Genomic DNA, 22,898 nt, shown 5'->3' on the forward strand with positions numbered 1-22,898 from the left:
CATGTTACTGTGCAATTTTGAGAAAGTTACTTAACCTCTTTGTGACTCAGTTTCCTCATCTATAAAATGGAGAAATTAATAGGACCTATCTCACAAGGTTTTAATGAGGATTAAATAAGGTAATATTTGCTAAGTGTCAGGTATATGTACAGTAATCCCCATATAAATATTTGATAAATAAAGGAAGGTAGGAAGAGTGAATGGCAGAAGAGTGAGCCCTATCTGTCTTTAATAACTGCTTTGCTTCCTTCTAACAGTCCTTTATTTTCCACAGCTGGGGCCACTTGACTCCCACCAGTTACCTTAACCCCATTTCCAGTCTCACCCCAAACGACTCTTGTTCAGAAAGATTTAAGAAGCCCTAGTTCAGTAGTTCAAGTGATTCAGCATTAAGTCAAGCTTGCTGTTATTCTTGTCCTGACCTTGTGTCCCAGTTTTAATCACTTGTCCCTGTCATCAAGTCCCAACCTTGTATTCCAGTTCTGGCATTCCATTCCCCTGTGGCTGAGTCCTCGCTTGCGGAACCCACTCAGGCCCTCTGGTTCTTCTGAGGCAGGTGTCTCCCAAAGGGCAGCCTTTTGACTAGACATTCTTTTTTTGGCACACACAGTGTTGAACTTTTGAGAATTAGCTGCCTGTATTTAAAAACCGTATACAAATTCAAATTTCTGACTTTTCTCAAAAACACTGAATGATCTGGCAGCACTTGATCCCATTTCCTTTTGGTACCAACCCACTGGAGCAAGAGGCAGCTGCCCCCTGTGTAAGGTCACGTGCTCTCTATTCCCCACTCTCCCCACGCCTCCTGCTCCATTTGTTTGTGATCTGCTTGGTCCTTATAGACATTTGTGGTTGGGGTCTAACGACTGAGAATAGCCAAATTCACCAAGCATTTTGTCAGTATTCATCTAATCAAAGACCAGAGGTGTATTTGTTCTCATCCATTATAGCCCTGCTCCTTTCTTCCAACCTTCTGTCTGCATGCATCTGCGCCTGTCCCATCTTGCTAAATCATTACCCTAGGGCCATCAGATAGGGCCACTCACAAAGCCTTGCTGGACCTCCATGAAGCAACCATTCATCCACATTGAGGCCTAGTACCACTCTCCAGTCACCCCTGCCCGGCCAGATTCTGCTGCCAAGAATTTTGGCCATCACAGTGGTTGAATTTCAGATACCCAATTTCAAGCTTTACTAATCTGCCTATTTCTATTACCTTATGCTCCATGCTTTTATGAAACCACACATCTCATTAAATACAGAATTTATCCTCACAAAAGTTTTGCTCCAATTCTTTTTGGAAGCCCAGAAAAATCCATCATTTACTGATCACTGATCATGTTCTAGATGCTATCACAGACATTGATTTGAGTATTGCTTTACTATGAAACCCAAAGAAGTTTGTTCGTTTCTTCTATGAACAGTTCAAACTCTCTTCAGTGGACCACCTAAGAAACTAACATTATTTGATCACAATTAGCTGTTTTTTTTCCTCATGCTAGGCCCTTGTGCTTTACAAAATAGCAAATGAAAGAGGAACATATCTGCATGACTGAGAGGAGAGTTAGCAAATATCAAAAGACAACTCACAAAACTCATTCTACACATCTCTTCATGAGATCGTCTGAATTGGGTAAAACTGATGTCGTATTAAATTTTAAATTCAGCTGATTAAGTTCTACCACCATTTTTAAAGATAGTCTTAATAAAAATGCTACTTACATAAGGAATCGTGTCCAAAGTATCTGTGTTGACAATTATAGGAGCAGGGCTGGCCTAAAAAAAAAAGAGAAGTAGAAAAAAATTAAATAACAAGTAGCCTATTCTGAGATAGGATCTGTTAACTTATTTAACCAAAAGCTCAACAGTGTTTCAGGAGAACCAACATAGGTACAAGTTAGGTGTTGGGGGATAAATGAAGTAGCTCTGAGTTCCCCCCACCCTCTTCCCTTCAAATATTTGTTGGCTATAATGACCGCATAATTAAATGAAATAAGCAACAGAATGTAAAGGTAAGTGAAGATTTGTGCAGTGTGAGAGGCAAGGACTTCTAATAAATTTGGTGCCGAGTTAAAATTTCTTTATGAAATGGCTGTGCTAAAGAAATTTGATTTTGGAGTTTCCGCTGTGGTGCAGTTGGTTAAGAATCCAACTGCAGCAGCTCAGGTCATTGCAGTGGAGGTGCAGGTTCGATCCCTGGCCAGGCACAGTGGGTTAAAAGGATCTGATGTTGCCACAGCTGTGCATAGGTTGCAGCTGTGGCTCAGATTCAGTCCCTGGTCCAGGAACTTCCATAAGCTGTAGGTGCAGCTGTAAAAAATAAAAAATAAATGAAAAAAAGAAATTAGATTTCTCATTCATGGAAGCAAAATTAAACTTAAAACAGTATAAATCTTTTCTTTACCCTGGCTTTTGAAAGTATGTTGTATTCAATGCAAAATAGAAGAGTTCACTTATCAACATCTTATATACATTTACCTATTATGCATGTCGTGTCATATCTTTTCACTGTCACTTATGCACCTCTGATCTTATTCTTTAGAAATCCTTAGATAGAAAATTAAAAATTAGTCAAAGATGGCAGAAAACCATATTAGATATGCTCAACTTCTTTTCAAAATTTTTTTTTTTGTGCAAACCGCAGCCATTCCTTTTAAAGTTGAACAGAAATCTGTGTAAAACTGATATAGGAGTGCTACAAGCCAAGTCATTAGAAAATAAGAGATTGAAATCTATTTGCATCGACCAATCTGACTTCATGCATATTGAGTAGATCTATCTTTATTTTCCAGTTTCTAGAATTTTCACAGCAACTTTTCCTTCATCCCCCGAAGGATCTTTAATCTTCTTCCCAGATTGCAGATTTCATTTAGATAGAGGAAATGGCCTCATCATGATTAATCGGGAGCTGTCCTATACGACATGGTGGTTTGTGCAAGTGCTCAACGTTGGGGACATTTCATTAGCTGTGCCCTCTGGAATTAAGACAGTTAACAGCTTTTTAATGCCAGTCTGTGCCTATGGAATCCTCATCAATTTATAAAACAAATGGCAATCTAGTAGATTTTACAGAACAAAATTTCAGGTTGTAACTAAAGACACTGGGCATTGAAAACGTGACCCCGTTCTACACATCTACATAGTGGGTCAATTAACAAATACCATGGTTTATTTGTTAATTCCTAATAGCAAGGACTTTGTGAATAACTAGGAGCTTTGGAGAAAGACAGTTTTCATGGAATTGTCTCCATGAAACAGAAAGCTTCATGAAACTTTCTCCATGAAAAGAAACAGTGCTTATAAGAGGCCCGTGGTATAAGGAGGAGAACATGAGGTTTAGAGTCAGAAGAGTGGGCTCAAGTTTGATTTAACAGCTTTCTAATTATATGACTTGGGGGCAGCTACTTCTTGGCAATGTGATCTGGGGGCAAGTCCCCTAACCCTTTCTGCCTTGTTGTCTTTCTTTGCAGAATGGAAACAGAAATAATCACCTTTTCAGAAAGGTCGTTTTGAAGAATAAATGAGTTGACATATTTGAACATGCTTTGTAAACATAAATTTCAGAATCAATGTTATATACTATTATTATTAGTTAGTGCCCCTAAAGATGGATTACTATAATGATACATTATTGGATGGTGGCTTGTGAACTGTTTATGTCCCGGGGATCTCAATGCTATGTTAGTTGTACTAAAGAGAACAGATTAATTAGATCATGTAAATTATAATTTATTAAATGCATATTACTTGCCCATTTATAAGAATGTGCAAATATATTCTCATTTAATTGTCACAACCATATTGACGTGGCCTTACTGTCACTATTGCTATGTTGAGAAAACTGAGGCTCACAGAAAATGAGAGCTGAAATTTCATATTGAACTTTCAGACCTTAGCATCTACTTTTTTCTACACTAAGCTGCTCTATGATTCCATTACCTAGTTGTCTGCATCACAGGTCAGTGATCTGAGATCCTTAGCTAGAGCAGCAAGTAATACTCAGGCAGAGCAAAGACCACCCTGAAGGTCAGAGATGCCTTAGGGTCTTGCCTGTTAGATGCTGAAAGCAACCTGGTGATTCCCTAATGGTTTTTATTGTTGTTTGCCTTTTAGTTTTGATGGTATTTCTTCTATGTTTTCTAGTTGGTTCTCAGGACTCCCAAAAGATTTGTGTTTTAAATCCTTGAATATCATACCTAACACTTGGTGTTCTCCTTATTATCTATTAAACTTGGATCGGTAAATATGCATTGATTTGACTTGGAACTTTCGATTCATCTTACTTTTGTCTTCCCTCCTATAAATTGCATTAATGTAATCTGGAAATAAATTTTATACACAATCCCATTTCCTATATAATGCCATTTATCACTTTTGTATGTGTTGCCATTTTCCATTTCCTGTATATAAATATGGTCTTTTCAATTAGTCTCTCTGTTTAAAAAATGACAAAGATTGTACACTTTCCCAGAATTCTTCACAGCACCTGGGTACATAAAAGGAGCTCAGTCCATTCTTAGAAGTTTTTGATTAAATGCAGGTATAAAGCATAGCATAAAGTAAAGTAACACCTCTTTGTAAGCTTTGGAGAACATTTCTAAGATAATCCCCAAATTATGTTACCAATAAAACTGTGATAAATTTTCCAATATCCACTATCACCTTCTTTCCTTAAACCAGTCACTAATACTTAGTTATTCAGTGTTATGAAATAATAATCAATTATTTCATAAATGCAGGATGTAAATGCTGTGAATCTTGAAGTACAGTCTAGGTTATGGGGAAACATCATTGCTCCTTCTTTGTGCTAAAAAGATCCAGAAGCACAGTTAATGTCTATATCTATAAATGTCACTAAAAATGTATGGACAAATACGTGTGTGGATTGTGTAAACACAAACATACATCACATACTTCTAACATTGGCAACTCCCTTGATGTAAGTGCCAAGGAGATGGCATGGTGGGCTCTTCTGAATGAGATCCTGCTGTATAGCCCGGGAACTATGTCTAGTCACTTATGATGGAGCATGATAATGTAAGAAAAAAGAATGTATACATGTATGTGTAACTGGATCACCTTGCTGTACAGTAGAAAATTGACAGAACACTGTAAACCACTTATAATGGAAAAAATAAAAATCATTATAAATGGAAAAAAAAATCCTACTATGCCGCTCTCTGAAGATCCCCCATTGCTCTGCTCCAGGACCCTCAAAGGCCCCCCAGATCATTTTCACAGAAGTTTCTTGGATTCTTTTAGGTACTCAGTGGCACATAATAGCAAAGAATAAAAGCACCAAGCAGTAGTAGCAGAGTGCAGGAGAACTCCAGGCATGACCCATGAAAGTAATCTTCTGGTGGCTCAGCCTGACTCCTGTTTCTCTTCTCACTTTTGAGATCATGTGAGTCCATGGCTAGTTTGATAGAGTTTGGCCTCTAAGTCTTAAAACCAGTTCCCCAGATCCTTTGATGCTTTCCTCTAAGCTTCATCTCCACACTTCACACTGCTTTGTCATACACAGCTCCTCTGTCCATAATGGATACCCTATTAAATTGAACCCATAAATTAAATGGATGACTTAGCAGATTCCAGCATCCACCTTCAACATGCTCATTTCTATTAGCTGGAAAGAGATTTCAGTAACAAATATTAAAAAAAAAAAAAAAACATACACACACTCTTTAATCAGAAGCTTAAAGGTATGTAAATATAGGCAAGCCTTTTTGAAATTTTAAAGACTTAAGAAAATTAATCTCCCTTGGGTAACCCAAACTATAAATGTAAATGGTTTGCCTTTTATATTGCATTCTCCATATGGAGAAAGTCAGTTTACAGCAAGAGGGAAGAATAAAGTTAATCATAGAGTTGCCAGAAGCAAGTAGAGAGAATACTAATATGATTTAAATTATGAGATCAAGTTATTCATGAATTCCTGCTACCTTCCTGTCTTTAGGTTCCACGGGATACCCAAATATTCTTATACTACATCAATAACTATGTGTTAGTAGAAGAAAAACTAATCTTCTGTTGCTTGCCACCAAGAGAATGTGCCTAAAAAGAATCTTATATAATGAATGCAAATTTTCAAAGTTCATTAATTCCAATGAATGTGGTTACTTCTTGATATTTTTTAAGTGCCAGGCCTGTGAAATACCTCTGATACAAAGGGGCAGGGGGTCACCAAGCCAGAGGAAGCCTCTTCAAGCAAGGAATTGGCAGGGGTGATACAGCAGCCAGTCAGCCAAAGAAAACACTTGGGGAGGCTTAGGTCTGACGAGTGTAGACCAACCAGTGGGAAGGTCAAAAGACTAAATCCAGGACTCTATCTAAACTTTTAAGAAGACATGTAAAAAAGGAGGGAAACCTACATAGTCAAGTGATCTGTACAGCTGGGACTGAATAATAACATTAATGAGGCTACAAATTGTGCAGGGATTTCAACTGGCCTTGAACTTGCAAGTGGAAGGCAAGTGGTTGTCAGTAGGCCAAATTAAACAGGAGGTAAAATATGGCAAGAATAACATGTGTGTGAGCTGTTTGAGGGGCCTAGCATCTCTGGCTTATCTCCTAGGCCTTAAAGTACTACAGAATAAGCAAGAAGTACCACAGGCTCCATCTACGGCGTGGCATGACAACTGAAAACAAAGCAGAAGCCACTGAAAGTTTTTAGATGAGTTCATTTGTGTGTGCCTGTGATTTCACTGAAAGAGGTGGAGATCCCAGAACCTCGGGATAAATATTAGCTGGCTTAGACTGGCTGCCACAAGACAGCATACTAACAGTTCTTTAGCTTCATTATTCTCACAGACGGCTGTCATCAAGATGAGCCCTAATCAGATATGCCCCAGTCCTAACCAGGGAAGCAGAGCATGAGGCTTATTACCACGTACTCAATCAGGTCTGCAATGAGATATCTACAATTAAGTACTGAATTGGTATGCTAAAGATTGAATCCAGGATAGCTTTATTTTGTATGAGGTTTTCTCCCTAACCCTCCATCATGTTGGCCCATTCTTGGAATTTAAAAATGTAAGTAGTTTCCAGTGTTGTGTTCGTTCCAGTTGGGGGGTGGACTTCTGCCTCAATTTATTGCCTCTAGTTCTCTGCTGGACTGAGCCCTTTCTCCTCCTCCACCTTCTTTCCCACAATCTGTGGAATGGAGCCACACATCCAGAGTTGTCAGCCTGGTCCCATTCCTGTTTGAAGGACATGCCAGTATTTATCCACTTGAAGGGCCTGCTGTTGCCTGGTTGAGCATCGTCACTGGCTGAAAATCATTGCTACCTAGAATCTCATGGTGCCATGACCCACTACTCCTAGATCTTCTGACTTATTAACACTGGGATGGATAATAATAAAGGCAAGCACTTATACAGCACTTGTGGTTATCAGTTAATGCATTTAATCTTCACACAACCCATTGAGACCCTAATTAGGCAACTTTTCCAAAGTCATATATCTGGTAAACAGACCATCCTTAAACCCAAACTGTCTGACAGTCTTGTTCAGAGTCCATGATCTTCTTAAACTACATAATTTTATTTAAAATTTTTCTCACCGCTTTTTAAAATTGAGGTAAAGTTAATTTACAGTGCTGGGTTAGTTTCAGGTGTACAGCAATGTGATTCAGTTATACATACACACATACAGATTTTTTAGATTATTTTCCATTATAGTTTATTATAAGATATTGAGCACCGTTCTCTGTGCTATACAATAGGTCCTTGTTGTTTATGTGTTTTACATATAGTAATGTGTATCTGTGACTCCCCAAATCCTGTTATCCCTCCCCCTCCACCCACAGTCCATGAGCTTGACAATCACTCTTTACTGCTTCCAGAACAGAGTCAAACTTTACCAAACTCTTTGGATTCTAGTTTTGACAGTTCAACAACAACTCAGAGGCCAGCTGATATAGGATGGTTCCAGAACCTTCTTCTTCCTAGGGCATCCTGTGAACAGGCTTGCAGGAGCCATGATTTAGGAGAAATTTAAGCACAGGCACACTGGAGCTGACTGAGTCAGGATGTTTTTGATTAAGTTCCAAAGAAAATCTTTGATGAATAACTAATTAAAGATACCGATGGTTATATGAGAGGGGAGGGAACAAAATAGGAAGAACAAATCCACTCTAGAATCATAAAACTTTGAAGCTGGGGCCTGAAGAATCATTTAATTCTACTCTTTCATTTTACAGATATGGAATGGAGACAGAGAAAGGAAGCAGCATGCCCCAGAACTCATAATACTTTAGTATCAAAACAGAAGACAGGATAACAACAACAATAATAATAATGAAATATATCAAGCATTTGGTGAACGACGATTATGTTCCAGGGGCTGTGATAAATACTTGATACATCAATGAATTTACTTCTCAAGAGGTCCTATGGAAAATTATTTTTTAGAAAAGGAAGAAAAAAAAGAAGGGAAGGCTCAAAATGGCTAAATGACTTGCCTAACGTCACAAATCTAGGAAGTAAAACAACGAGGTGTCAAACCCAGGCCTTTTTAGCTGCAGAATCCATGCAGGTAACTACCAATATCTCCCGATTCCCTCTCCTGATCTTTCCAGGTAAGGCAGAAAAGAATACAGCTATTTTCCTCACTGAAATTTGCAAGTTTCTCTTTCCCAGTCTGAAGAGAAATTTCTCACCTTATAGACTCGGATTCAATTCCCTAATTCTCAGAGGTTTTCTAGGTCCCTTAATCTCTTTCAAAACTCCACTTAAAAAATGGGACAATGCTATTTTCCAGTTAACCTATTTCCCGAGAAGTTAGCAAGGGAAATAATGCATGGGAAGTGAAAGAGAGGTGCTCTGTAGAAATAAGGTTATATTATTTATTACTGTGGTTATCTTTTGCTTTCCTAGATTTTCTTGGCCTTTTCACATCTCCTCTCCTAAGACCGACCAGGTTGGTGCAGGTCGATCCAGCACAGTTCTGAGTCATCACCAACAGCAGCACCAAGTAGTTCTGGGCTGTCACCTGATTTGCCCTTACCGTGAAATGACACAGGGCAACCCCCCTGACAGGTGATGACACTGAGGCAATAGCAGGTGAGTGAAGGTGAATAGTTTGAGTGTCCAAGGCGTGGCTGGCCAAGGCTTAAGTGCAGGTTAATGGCCAGGACGGGAAGTCTTAAAGGAGCAATTCTGCAACAAGCTAAGACCTTGGTTCCTCTCGCTAGCACTTAATGAAATGCAGAGGTGATGACTAACATAGCTTACCACCACTGTGGCTCAGAAAATAGGGGGAAAAATGTCAGATTCATGTTTGGTTGAACTCAATTCAACTCTGCTTACATGAACACTCTTAATAATAAAAACAATACTATACTCAACTTTACAGAAAAATGAGGCCCAGAGATGTTAAGTAACTTGTTCAAGGGCATCCAGCTGGAAACAACAGGGCCAAGAGTTCAAGCTATCAGTCTGGTTCCAAAGCGGGTAACACTTAACACCTCCAAAACATTTGCTTCTGTTCCCTCTTAAGATCTGCTAAATATCCAACGGTCTGTTCCAGTCAATACAAATTCTTTCATGGATCTTTTATCACACACCATTGATATTTCTTTCCTTTGGACTCAAGTGATAACATGTCTCCCTGAACCCATGTATTTAAAATAGATGGTAGTGTAATATTTTGCAAAAAATGAAGGCTATCCTGATGACCTTAGTTAGACTCAATTGGGCACCTCTTTATCCCTAGTATAGAAAAGATGGGGCAGCCTGGAGAATGAGGCACAGAAAGTTGATACCCAGAACCAAAGAGAGTTTTCCTTACTTTATAAGTTTTCTCTGGAATCGATCCTCCTCGAAACAACAGATAGAAATTGCTTGAAATGTTAGTTATGAAGACTCTTCAGACCTCCATCCTACACTCTCTGCACACACCACTTTGCAATTAGAATAAAAGGCTAAAATAAAGGACTCAACAAAAACAGGTCTGAAGATAGTCACTGAAACTTAGAGATTATATTAGATTGGCCACCTAAACCATGCTTTATAATTTATAAAGTGCATTCACACACATCAGATAATTTGAATCCCACAGGAAGAGGAAAGGAACTCATGGTATTCATTGGTCAGTGTCCACTGTGTGCCAGAAAATATGGTGAGTTTTTTACCTGTGTTTCCTTAGCTATTCTTCTCAGAACCCCAGAGGGACCATTGGAATTTTCCCTTGTCTACAGAAAAGTAAACAGAAGCTCAGAGTGATTGAGTGAATTTTCCAAAGTCAGACATCTAGAGAAAAGCAAAGCTGAGATTCAAACCTAGGTCTTCTGACTCTAAATCCCTTGCTTTTCCCCATTATTAGCCCATGATGCCATAAATCCCACTGATGCCCATTGAACATTTACAAGTCTAACTGCTTCATTTGTGCAAATGCTCTCTGAGGACTGAGCAAAAAAAAAATGGAGTCATTAGCTCAAATCTCATATGCGGTTTAGTCAATGTGCCCCATGCCACAATAACTGTACCTACTTAATTCACTGTTCCACTCCATGTGGTGCTATTCCTGGAAAGATCCATGTGGATACGATCTGGTCCATTTTGCAAAATCACCAGAGAGCTATAAAATTAGCAGCGTAGTTGTATTTTCCAGACTTAGGTACCAGAATTCTGAGGAAGCTGTCAAACACCTAGTTCACCAGGCTGAGGTGGGGCCTACTTCTTGTGTAGTACCTGGATCAGAGCCTTGCACACAGCGGGTGATCAAGCAATGATTGCTGTTCAGTTTTCTCCCCTTTTCTCCTTTGCTTTTATCAGTCCAGGATGCTCACTACTCCAAGCATACACCTTGCTTATGCCAACCATAAGGTTACTTCTTAACACTTCTTCCTTCCCCACATCCTGTATGAATCATGCTCTCCTCTCTTATCTTCCTAACCACACTCCATCCATCCAGCAAGGGCAATCGAAAGTCCCAAATTCCCCGGGGATGTTTCCTCAGCCCTCACTGTAGGCCTCAATCTGTCCATCCTGCCCTTCCCAAATTTAAAAACATTCATTATTGTACTATTTCAGTTCACACTGAACTATAAAAATAAAGGGAAAGAAATTATGTGAATGCTGCCATTATTCCTTTTTTCTTTCTTTTTTTTAAATTTTATGCTGCACTTGCACCATATGGAAATTCCTGGGCCAGGGACTGAATCTGAGCCACAGCTGTGACCTACGCTGCATCTGTGGCAATGCTGGATCCTTTAACCCACTGCACTGGGCTGGGGATCAAACTCTGCAGGGACCTGAGCCACTGCAGTCAGATTCCTAACTCATTGTGCCACAGCAGGAACTCCAAAATCTGCCATTCTTAATGAATATATATTTTTTTGTTCTTATACATGTCGATGGCTCAGTGGTTCATGGGTGATGTTGGTATCTCCTTGCTGAAACTGTAATCATTATGTGGGTAGGGCCCTCATCCTACTTCCTGTCTTTGCCAGCCACCTACACTCCTCACAGTGCTGGGCATACAATGTACTCAAGAGATGTTTGTTAATGGGATTTTAGACCCTTGGGACTGGAGCCACAGCAATAAGAGATAAGATTAATGAGAAACCTGTGAGGCAACAGATTAGGTGAAATGGGTAGAAAAGGGTAATTGCAAGCTGCCCTCTGGTGACTAGCTGTTTTGTTACACTGTCTGGAGCTATCTGATGAGAATATCTGGAGCTGCCACGCACTTGACCATGCTATTCTGAACCATGGCATGTAAATAAAGGAAAGTGATAAAGAGAAAGAGTCATGTATGCTCCCAGGTGCTGGTTCTTTATACTCATTCTTTCCTATTCTTCATGACAAGCCTATGAGTTGCATGCTACAATTATGCTCATTACACAAATAAGAAAAGCGAGGCATGAACCTGTAACAAAACTTGCCCAAGGTCACTAGACTAAAAATGAGTGCAGCCATGACTTTTTTTTTTGACTCCAAATCCACATTTTTTTTTTTTTTGCTGTAGCAGCATCCTGTGTGAAGCAAGGAAGGTAGCTACTGGAAATGTTCCCAGCTCCAACTTACCATCCCACTGTACGTTTTACAAGTTGGAGAGGTGGGAGGAAGCATGGGATCTGGTGAAAAAGCCAAAGACTCAAAGACTGTGAACAAAGTAAAATGGCATCCTAAGAATTTCTCAAGCTTTTCAGATGAGTGCGAAGTCATGCTAAAAGATCCACCAAAAACTAGACATTTATTTGAAAGCTCATGTTTTATCTTTAAGAAATTCATGAGTTTTCTTATATTTTACTTCATAACCATCTATTTTTAATATAAAAATGTTTTAAGGAGTTTCCTGGCAGCCTAGTGGTTAAGGCCTCAGTATTGTCACTTCTGGAGGTCTTGTTACTACTGTGGTTTGGGTTTAATCCCTGAGCTGGGAAATTCTGCATGCTGGGGGTGTGGCCAAAAAAGTTTTAAGTTATTTATAATGGAGTCAACTTGACATCTCAGGTACGTCCTGCGTGGCTATCAAACATCACATATACACTATCTCCTTGGAAATAACCACAATCCAGCTAGGGGATTATGTGATTGGCATAAAGATGGCTGGACTGGGAATTGGGAGATCTCAGTTTTAGACCTAGCAAGTTCAGTAACTCGGGGGGAAAGCCAATTCACTGAGCCTCCCCAGGTTTTCCTGTATTTGAGGAATAAAGAATGAAATGGATGACCTCTAAGAGTCCATGTCTCATCAAGGATCTGATTTCACTCATCATAAATTATGATATGGTGGAAAATACTGGAAAGAAGGCGGGGATGTTCTACAAGGCTTCCTTCTGGATAATGATAATTTCTGTTTTTACCACACAGATACAGAAAGTTACAAGACAGGACATTAAGAAAGGCATGCAGAAATAAGACCTAAGTCAAACTTTGAAAAGCTTCTAATGAACTAAATAAAGGATCTAGATAAAGGAACTAGATAAAGGAGGTTCTGTATGTCTTAGACAAGGCACTCAAAAATCCATTTATGATCATTTTTGTAATCTGTATCTTGCATGATCATGTTTAGAGCCTATGAACTTTTTCTTGTGAATAAGTTAATTTTCTGGCCTCAAGACCATGCAATTAGTGGCAAAGAATTCCATAATGAAGAGCCAAAAATGAAGGAGAATTATCACCAAGCTCTTTCTTCCATTCTTGCCTTTTTCTGTACTCTGTAAGACTTGACTCTGGAAAAAGTTTCCTAATCTCTAAGATTGGCTTACATTTTTGCCCCTACCAACTGTAATTTGATACTAGATCATATGCTCAAAGTTTAAACATAACAGCCATGGAGAAAGTCTTAAAATCTTTCACATCTGAAATGTTGATGTGCATGTGTGTGCGTGTGTATGTGTGTAAGAGAGAGAGATTGAGAAAGACAGACAGAGAGAGAGAGGGAGGAGATATTAGGGAGAGAGAAGAAGAGGAGGCATGAGTTTGGTTTATTGTTTCCCCATTAGTAAAAGATAATGTGCTAATGTTCATGGTAGTTCTGGAGGATGTTTCAACAATACCTGCTTTTAAAAGATGGCACCTGGGCTAGGTTGTGGGAGGAACAGAATAGAGAACTGCCCTGGTTTTAAATTCTGAAAACATCTATACGTCTATCAATCTCCCTTTCTCCCACTTCCTTCAACGTTAATGTCCTACCTGAAATCATTTTCAATGAGGAATGACATGGAGAAAGAATAGATGAAAAGAAGTGAATGGGAACTAGAAAAATAGAGGTTGGCTAAATACTGCCAGCATTTGCTGGTGCCAAATATATATTCTGCAGATGTGTTTGCATATTGTCATTGACGAGGCAATGAACTCTTTGTTCCACAGCCAAAAGCTTACAAATCTCTAGGTCCAAAATGCCAACCACTTCCTAGCCCTGCAGCTGCCCCAGCTTCCCAGAGTGACAAGGACGATGTTCCTTTGGATTTCTCACTTTTCCAATGGCTTTCTTACCTCAGTTATTCTGCAAACCAAGGGTTCAGCTTGCCGATTTACTTCCTCCTGGACCCAGGATAATGCTGCTATTGTGTGTATCAGAGAAAAGATGAAGGAACAGTGTCTGTTGCTGTGGGCTAGAGGAGAGAGGGGAGCAGTAAGAGAGGAGGATGAAACGAAGAGAAAGAAGGGAGAGAGGTGATTGTGTTCTGGTACGTGGGACTCTGCCACAAGCTCGAGAGTGAAAGGAGGGTTCCTGGGCTGACTTGACTCTGTTCTCGCAGACCACTTTGTCCGCTGGAATGGTAAACTCACACATGAGTGTGGTAGGGGCTCTCTCAGAACAAAGGGAAGGCAACGTGCACAATCGGCATCTGTGCGCGCATACACAACTTTGTGGCAGTGTGACATCATCCGTATCCATGTGCGACTTTGTGGCATAGACCATCCAACCAGAATTTACAGAATGTACTTATAAGGGGGACAAATGGACCAAAGTAGAAAAGAAAAAAATAACAGAGGGTATATAAGACGGCGCCCCGCTGCGTTCCAGGCTCAGCCTTTGGATATGAATCCTCTGAGCCAGTGCCAGTATGAATAAATGCTGCTTCCTGACAAAAAGCCTGTGTCCTGTCTCCCTGTAGGAGAATCCTATAACACTAGAACCTGTATTCCTTTTATAAAGGATTTTCCAGACCAGCCAGAAAGTAGATGATAACTTCCTTATGAATATAATGTTTGCAACCTTATGTCTCATGACCCTCTTGTTCACTTGCACTTGACCAAAGTCATTTGCACATTACACTTTTATCGTATAGGAAGAATACCTCCTAGTCTGCACTTGGCACCAGAGGAGGAGGCTTCTAGGGCTGGCTGTGTCACTGCAGAACATGGTCAGGTCTCTTAACTCCCTCAATCATTTCTAAGGCTACATCCAACTGCAATTAAGAAATGGATGATTCCTAATTTTAATACTGACAATTTTAAATATCATAAAAACAGTAATAAAAAGAGTTTAGGATTTGGCTCATCTGACTAAGATTTAAGACATTTCTTTTCACTTATAGGATGGTCTTAGTCAATTACTTTAATGTCTCTGAAACTTCCTGTTCATGTATAAATGGAGATGATACATTACCATTTGGTCAATCTCATGTGCTCCTTCTGGAAGCAAATGGGATCATCTATAAAAACCCTGTGCAGTGTTCAAAATCTACTTCAGCTTTCAAGCAGAGACCACCCTTGATCTGGGCAGCCCTAACAGTCACTTCTGCTCAGTAAAGGACTTAAACTCATAGACAGTCATTGCTCCAGAGCTCCCTGGTGGGTTGGTCAAGGCTTTATAAGATCTGCAGGCTTTCCCTGCTTAATATAATTCTTGCTTTTATCTTTCATGGATGTTTCCCCAATAAACTGTACTCCCAACTCCATCTCCATGCTGCTTCTCAGAGAACTCAACTAATATGTCTGTGTCATCACAGACACAAAAAAGAAAAAAAAAAAAAGCTATGCAAAACAAACAAAAAATCCTATGCACTTTGTAAAAGGATAAATTCCTAATGTTAAAAATTAGCAGTGTTAATAATTACAACCCTTACTGGGCACTTTCTTTGCTTAGTCATTGTGCTAAGGGTTTAACACACATTATCTCATTTAAACCACAAACCAACCTCGAAAGATCTGCATCATATCTAATTTTATAGAGGGTGAAACTGACATCTGGAGAAGTTAAACATTTACCCAAAATGGCAAGTGGCGCAGCAAGGATTCAGACCTAGATTTTTAAAGTAGCTAAAACTCTGAATCTGAGCAAAACTGCTCTGTGCTGAGATTCTAGCCTTACTAAATCAACCAGTTCTGATCCCAGCCACTTCAATGTTCTCATAAATACTATGGGATATTAAAATCTGCCTTGCGGACAGGCAGCTGTAAAAGTTATAATGAGAATGAATCTAGTTCATAGTGTTTTGAAAATTATAGTAAGATAAAGAGGTGTTCCCATCATGGCACTGTTGGTAAAGGATCCAGCATTATCTCTGGGTAGCTCAAGTTTCAGCTGCAGCTCAGGGCTCAGATTCAGTCCCTGGCCTGGGAAACTTCCATATGCCATGGGAGCAGCAAAAATAAATAAATACATACATACATAAGTAAATAAATAAGTAAATAAATAAATAAATAAGAAAAGAAAACAAGGTGGTGGTCTCAGCAGCAGTCCTAGTAAAAGCATTAGCACAGTGTATTTTCTGGTGTCTACACAAGACAAAATTTAGAAGCACCGTTGTTCTTAGTCATGCTTCTGCTAAATACAAATACCTAAATGAAGCTTAAAAGAGCACAATTTTTTCTCGTATTAGCCCATTAAAGCTTTCTAGGGTTTGATATATGTGTGATTTAATTTTGTTTTGTTACTTGGAACAGAAGTGCTATTATTAACCTTGAACAACTGTCTGTTTTACTGTTTGGTAACACAAATGTTTTTAGCCTCATTTTTGCAATTTCTTGAGTGGGTGAGGAAAGTGGGAGTGGCAGGGGATGGGCTTACTCTATTGTACAGTAACATATATATGTGCTGATATCTCCTTTTGATGAGTCAACACAAACAGTTTACAATGAGCAATACTGAGGTAAAGAGAAGGCACCCTGCACCTGGCGTTAATTTTTCATGGACACCAGATGCCTATGCACAGAAATCACAAGACCAGCACTCAAAGAAAATGCAAACTGTACAAGAGAAGAAGATAACAAGACAGCAAGCTTTCGACTTTTGTTCAAAAACAAAAGTGACAATTCCATTCCGTTTTACCAGAAGTCTGCAAATGTTCATTCCAGGCTGATTGCAATTATCCAGGTCGCTTCAGATGTAGTTATTTTTCCCCCCCTTAGGTTGAACATCTCTATAGATTAAGTGTCATCTTGAGTCCTTTCCTAATAGAAATTCCATTAATAGCCTTGTTCATACTCTTCAGAAGGAAATAGACTAAAAACTGGGGTATTAGTAGACAGAAGTGCAAAGTGAGGCCAAGAGGAATGAGAGAGAAAAATGAATCCAATATGATTGAGGATGATGAGTCAAGTAATATTTAGAATCCAGAAAGGACAAAATACACTTGGAACACCATGAACTAGGACTGAAACTCATCACTGAACAAATCCTATTTAGAGCTGACCTAAGCTTAAGATGGTTCAAACTTGATATCCAGGGGCCAGATGCAGGGTCTGTGGAAGGGATGGTGGAGCTGAGGAGACAGGTTTCAAGGATGTATTTGAGACAAGAAGGATTATTTCCCCATCATCTCACTGCTGCCCAAGTTCCTACATTTTAAAGATTAATCAGCCCGTATGATCTGTTTAGCAAACATCATATTTAAGGCACTGTACTTGAGACTACAGAATGTAGGAAGAGGAAGCCTATGGTTTTGCTCTGCAAAGAGTTTACAGTGTCGTGTGGAAATAAGAGAAATCCCCCAAATGTTTATAATACAAGGCAGAGAAACCTCACAAGAGAAATAATGGCGAAGTACCACAGCGAGGGCAAAGGAGAAAAGCAGGTGGGATTAGGGTCAGAAAGCCTGTTTCTCTCCTGGCCTTAGCAAGTATATAATTTTAAACAAACCCAACCCTGCTGATCATCTGGAATGGAGATAATAATATTGGGGCCATTTCATGTTGGTACTGTGATGATTAAATAATAAAGCGTAAGTACAGTGTGTAAGTAGGTTTCCTACTCTTATGCTTCATATGTTAATCAGGGTTGAAATAACGAGGGAGAAGGCATGTCATTTGGTGAGGTTGTATGAGGGAAGTACGTGGAAGGGGATGCCAGTTAAGTCATAAAGGATGGAACTTCACCTTGAAGCCCAGTGTGCTCTGACAATTTGCTCACATTTTTTCCCCCCAGTTGTTTGTTCTGTCCTTTCCTGGAAGGATGGATCCAGTTTCTGGACCACTAACCACCAACCAGTACCTGCTGTAGTTAAGGTTCTCTGGTTGCAGGAAACAGAAAGGCATTTGCACTAGCTTAGGCAAAACTGGAACATACCAGGTTAAAACGGGAAGAAGCTCAGCAGATTAGGCACTTGATGGATAGGAATGAGGAACTGGGAGTTCTGAGTGACCCAGGAAGCCAGAGTCCAGGCTCTCCCAACATCCCAGAAGTCCTGTCAGGCTCATCACATGCAGCATTTTTCTTGGGGACCACTTGGTTTCCTATCTTCTTTCCTCTTTCTACATTTGTTTCACACTTTTATATTTATACATGAGCTTTGTCTGCTCTCCATGTGTGCATCCTCAGTTCCAGGTTCAGACAGGTGTTAACCTATGGGCCAGACCATACGTAGTGAAGGTAATAAAACCAGGTCTAAAAGTCATCTCTTTGTCCCCTGGAGATTCCCTTCTAAGGCTCCAGTGCCTTAGTCTGGGCCTGGAATAGTCAGCTCTTTTTTTCTGATTGACCTGCCAGATTCCTGACAGTAAATGAATGACTCAGCTCTCATCACTGTTGTTTCTAACATTTGTCCCTAGTGCCCAAGAAGACCAGGACTTATGGCAAGTTAATAAATACCCCTCACTCCATACTGTTCCTTCACGCCCCAGTGCCTTTACACCTACTGTTGCAGCCACACTCATCTCCTTCATTTGATAAACTACTATTTTAAAAGCCACTCAAGAGCTCTCTTTTAGCCTTCTTTGAGCATCTTTCTTCTCCATTCCAAGCAGATGGATCGCTCCCACCTTGTGCATTTACTTTGGTTTGTCTATCCCTCAATGACAGCTCCTAGCACACTGTGCTGCTGCAGTTGTTTTGGTTTCTATGGTTTCTCCTTATCCTAGTGAAGCTACTAAGAAAATGGGCTCTGGAGCCAGACACCTAGGTTTAAGTCCCGACCTTTCCATTTATTAGCTATGTGACCATGAGGAAGTTAACCTCTATAAACTTTGTAAAATGGAAATGATAGCGCCCCCATCAGAGAGTTGTTGACAAAACTGAGTGAAATAATGTGGGAAGGGCTTAAACGGTACATGACACACAGTAGGTATTCAACAATATCATCACTTTTATACTGAAATGCCAAACCCAGGATGTGTCAGGTGAGCGGTACTAATTGTTTGCTAAAGAAATTAACATGTGTTTTAAGACTACAAAATATTTGGGAAAATAAGTTTTTTTGTTTGTAGTGGCTTTGCAAATAATTACAGTTGCTATAATATTCTGATAATAGAAGTGTATCTGTGTATGTATATGTAAAATATTAATTTGTAGTTGTGAAAAATGCTGTAAACAACTCTCATAGGAAGTATTAAAGTGTGCAATAGAGGTATATATGTAATTGCTTTTTTAATGTTTGTCTCATCCATTTGAAGGTAAATACCCTCAAGGCAGGGTCTGAACTCATGTACTTACTGCTATTCGCCCAGGCATATTACACATTTTCTGATACATAAAAGGTATCTTATAAATGTGGACTGAATGAATGAACAAACGGAAAAATGAACCATATTTAAATAATTAGTATGTTTACCATTCTTTTCTACTTAGAATGTCTTCTTCCACTATCATCACTGCATAGCAAAATTCCATTTAATCTTCAAAACTCAGCTGAAGTATCCTTCCATGAAGCTTAGCAGCCCTTTTCTTAATTCTTATGGAAATTCATGGGTACTTAAGGCACTCAACACTTTTTATCTGGCGTTAGAGCAATCTGGGTATCCATTTGAACATCCCTGGTGGGCAGAATTCATATAGTTTTCATCAGGGGTTCTCCTGATTTATTCCTTTTGATATCTCAACTAATGCTTGGCAAGCTGCACAACAATCACATTAGACCAAATCCAAACATGATGACAAGCAGCATAAGAAAGATCAACTTTGTACCATACAGCAAAAGACAGTTGGGTACCATTTGGACGAGGCATAACACAGTCTCTCTTCCAAAGTAATTGTGTCACAAAGAAGTTGAAGTGCATCTTTGGGTCCTTATCCTGTGCCTAGGACTAGGCCTAGAACATAGTAGGGGCTTAATAAAATCTGAGCAAAGTGAATGAACTAATAAATGAATAGAAACACAAGCCAGTCTCTATGAAAGTAACTACTAATTATGAGACGGTTTTTATAAGCATATCTACTCATTTGAGTGATAAAACAGCAAAGCCTATGATTTTCCTAACATCTAAAGATACTGACTGTCTAGAAGGATATGCTCATACAGCCTCAATAATGGAACTCATTTACAGAACTTCCTGAGAGAGCTTTTCATTATTTATTCATTCAAAAAATATTTAGGAGCTTACATTGGCTAGCACTTATGCTAAAGATGAGGGAAATTCTGCATTGTTGCCTCATATTCAAGGCTCTTGAGTCAAACAGAAGAACATGCTTGAGATGGCAGGTTTGATCTCCACCTCATCATTATAGGACACGATGTGTTATGTGAAATCAAATACTGAAACTTTGAAAAACTTCATATTTGGCTTCCTTCTTTCTGCAGACTGTTTTGGGCAATACACTATCTGGGTATCGGCTGCCTTAATTACTTCTCACCAATGTGAATTTTAGGCTGAATGTGGAGATTCTCTGGGCAAGACTGTATTATAACTTGAGATTTAACGTTAAGTTTATTCTTGGTCCACAGAACGGCACTGACTGAAAAACCCCTGTGATCTATAGCTTATTGTGTGTGAGAGAGATGGTCCAGACCATCGAAGTGGATCTGAGTTCCTACGGTATGTTAGTTATCCACACTCACTGGAGAGGCACAGACAGCTTGTGAGATTTTCAGGTCAGTGTTTCCAAGATCAGCTCCATTAATGTATGTCTATACTTCCTACATATCATTCATTTCCAAATACTTTTTTTAAAAAAAGATAACCAGGTCTATTTTAAAAGAAGCAACTGATTGAGTCAATGTAGTTTTTCATTTCCTTAATATGCTTAATACAGCATAGTAAAGATAAGCCTTTTTAGGATTTATTACTAAATAATAATAATAATAATAATAAAGGGCATCATTAGCCAAGAATGCCTCATATTCATGTATGTATACGTGTGTGTAAACACGTGTGTGTATGAAATACATATCCCTAAGTTTAAAAAGTACATAAAAATGGAATAAATGAAGTCCTTTTTCTGAGATCTAATTAATATGTTCTGACAATGAAATGAATTGAGGCTCAATTTAAACAGAATTATTCTCAACTGATAATAATATTCTAGTAGTGACTGTGTTTTCTAAAAGCAGTCCTTGTAAAATTATGATAATACAGTGATACATTTAGTAAAAGACTTCAAAGAAATTTGAGAAGAGTTGAGAGATTGGCAAATTCCTAATACCTTCTGAAAAAGATTTAGAGCAGTCAAAATGAAGCAAACATGAATAAAACTTGAATATGTCTATGTGAATGAGTGCAGTGTGGGGAAACAGACACAAGAATGGAAGAAAGATTAGCTCATGGACAACAGGAGTTGAATCCAAGGCTATTTTTCCCCATAAGGACCTACCTCCTGTACTAACACGTTACCGCTCTCACCATCACCCTACTGCAATACCTTAGTCAAGGTTTATTGTTACCTCCAGATGGATTTAAAGAGCAATCATTTTATGAGGTCAGTATAGACAAAGCTAGTGATGAAAACTGCCATGAAGTAACTAGAAAGGCTGAGACTGAAGACCCTTGTTAGTTGATTTCATTCATTGTGCACAAACTCACCAGGCACTCTGTTGTGTCAGGCACTGAGTTAGACCCTGGGAATAGATGCTGCCTATAGGCAAGGAGCTCAAGATGGGAAAAGAAGAAAAGAAACAAATAAATGTCAGTTCCTTTCTCCAACTTATTTTCCTTTTCTCTTTAACTCCAAGAAGTTACAACATAATTGGAGAGACAGAAAAGAAAATGCTTAGAGTAAAATATGTTGGGTGATAAATCAGAGGTGCATGCAAGGAACCAAGGTAGGAAAAAAGGAGAGAAAGCTCCACAGAGGAGAAAGAAACCCGAGCTTCATGGAGTACCATAATCTTCTTGATAAAACAGAGGAGGAAGTGTTTAATAAAGATAGGAGAAGCAAACTATACATAGAAGATTCCAATTCAGAGTAGAATAATTATAGCTTAATCTGATTTAGAAAGCTTCTCACAGTTTTTTAAATGCTTGCAAAAATTGTTTTATATCCTTAACAATTAAGATCAATTTACAGAGATCGAGCTAGAAAAGAGTTTTCAATGATAAGAACTTTAAATGCAATACAGTCGTTGAAACAGGTGATTCTCAAGTTACAGAGAAAAAAATATAATGGCATCTAACTTGAATTACTTGAAAATAACTTGAACTTCAAAAGAGATTTAATCCTTTTTTTTTTTTTTGTCAGAAGCATATCTCTGGTGTTTCCATGTCAGAAATAATGTTTTTCTTGAGGAATTCCAATTAATTTTTTTGCAGGTCTTAATTTTTAAGGGTGTTTTCTTATTTCTAATAGATTATCTCAATCCTTCAAAATAGATCTACTTAAAGAATCAAATATTTTTGCCCTCTTCTTCCATGTCCCATTAACCCCACCTCAGCCTATCAAATGTAGACAGCCTGGTTCCTCTGGTTGGATAATTATAAGCACAAACATTCTCTCTGCAATGGAAACTGTAATGACACTGATTGACTTATTAATTCACTTTATGTATCTATGCACTTTTTTTTAACAAATGTCTAAGCTATTTTTATGAATCTCCAAGTAGTATATCTTTACTTTACTAAAGGAACACTCACACTTTTCAAGGGGTTTTTATGGTAGATTTTACTTAGATAAGCAAAGGATTGAAAGCAAAGAACTAACTTTTGGCTTCCTTATCACGGTATTAAACCTACTGCAAAAGACATTCAAGCCATTCTAAATTATTTTGGAGGAACCAACCAGGAAATACTGCAAGCTACTTCACATATTAATATGAGGAATATCAATCTTGTGCCTTTTATTTAGTTCATGTT

At 38.8% G+C, this 22,898-nt stretch overlaps 1 protein-coding gene across 50 annotated transcripts in view; it reads right to left on the bottom strand.

The window, feature by feature from the left end:
• The window catches only part of DLG2 (discs large MAGUK scaffold protein 2), a 1,974,117-nt gene that overhangs the window by 738,800 nt on the left and 1,212,419 nt on the right, over positions 1-22,898 (bottom strand). For all 50 annotated transcript variants that reach the window (XR_014814818.1, XR_014814817.1, XR_014814819.1 and 47 more), the window contains one exon: positions 1,723-1,776. Coding sequence is in view for 44 of the 50 variants with exons in the window: in XM_084975536.1 (XP_084831662.1) it covers positions 1,723-1,776 (54 nt within the window). In the remaining 6 variants the exon portion in view is untranslated. The remainder of the gene's footprint in view (positions 1-1,722; positions 1,777-22,898) is intronic.

Source organism: Sus scrofa, chromosome 9 (genome assembly GCF_054392235.1).
Source record: "Sus scrofa isolate SSC_HxYL_T2T_F1_AM1 chromosome 9, Sscrofa_HxYL_maternal_Yorkshire_Landrace_v2.0, whole genome shotgun sequence".
Classification (NCBI taxonomy): domain Eukaryota; kingdom Metazoa; phylum Chordata; class Mammalia; order Artiodactyla; family Suidae; genus Sus; species Sus scrofa.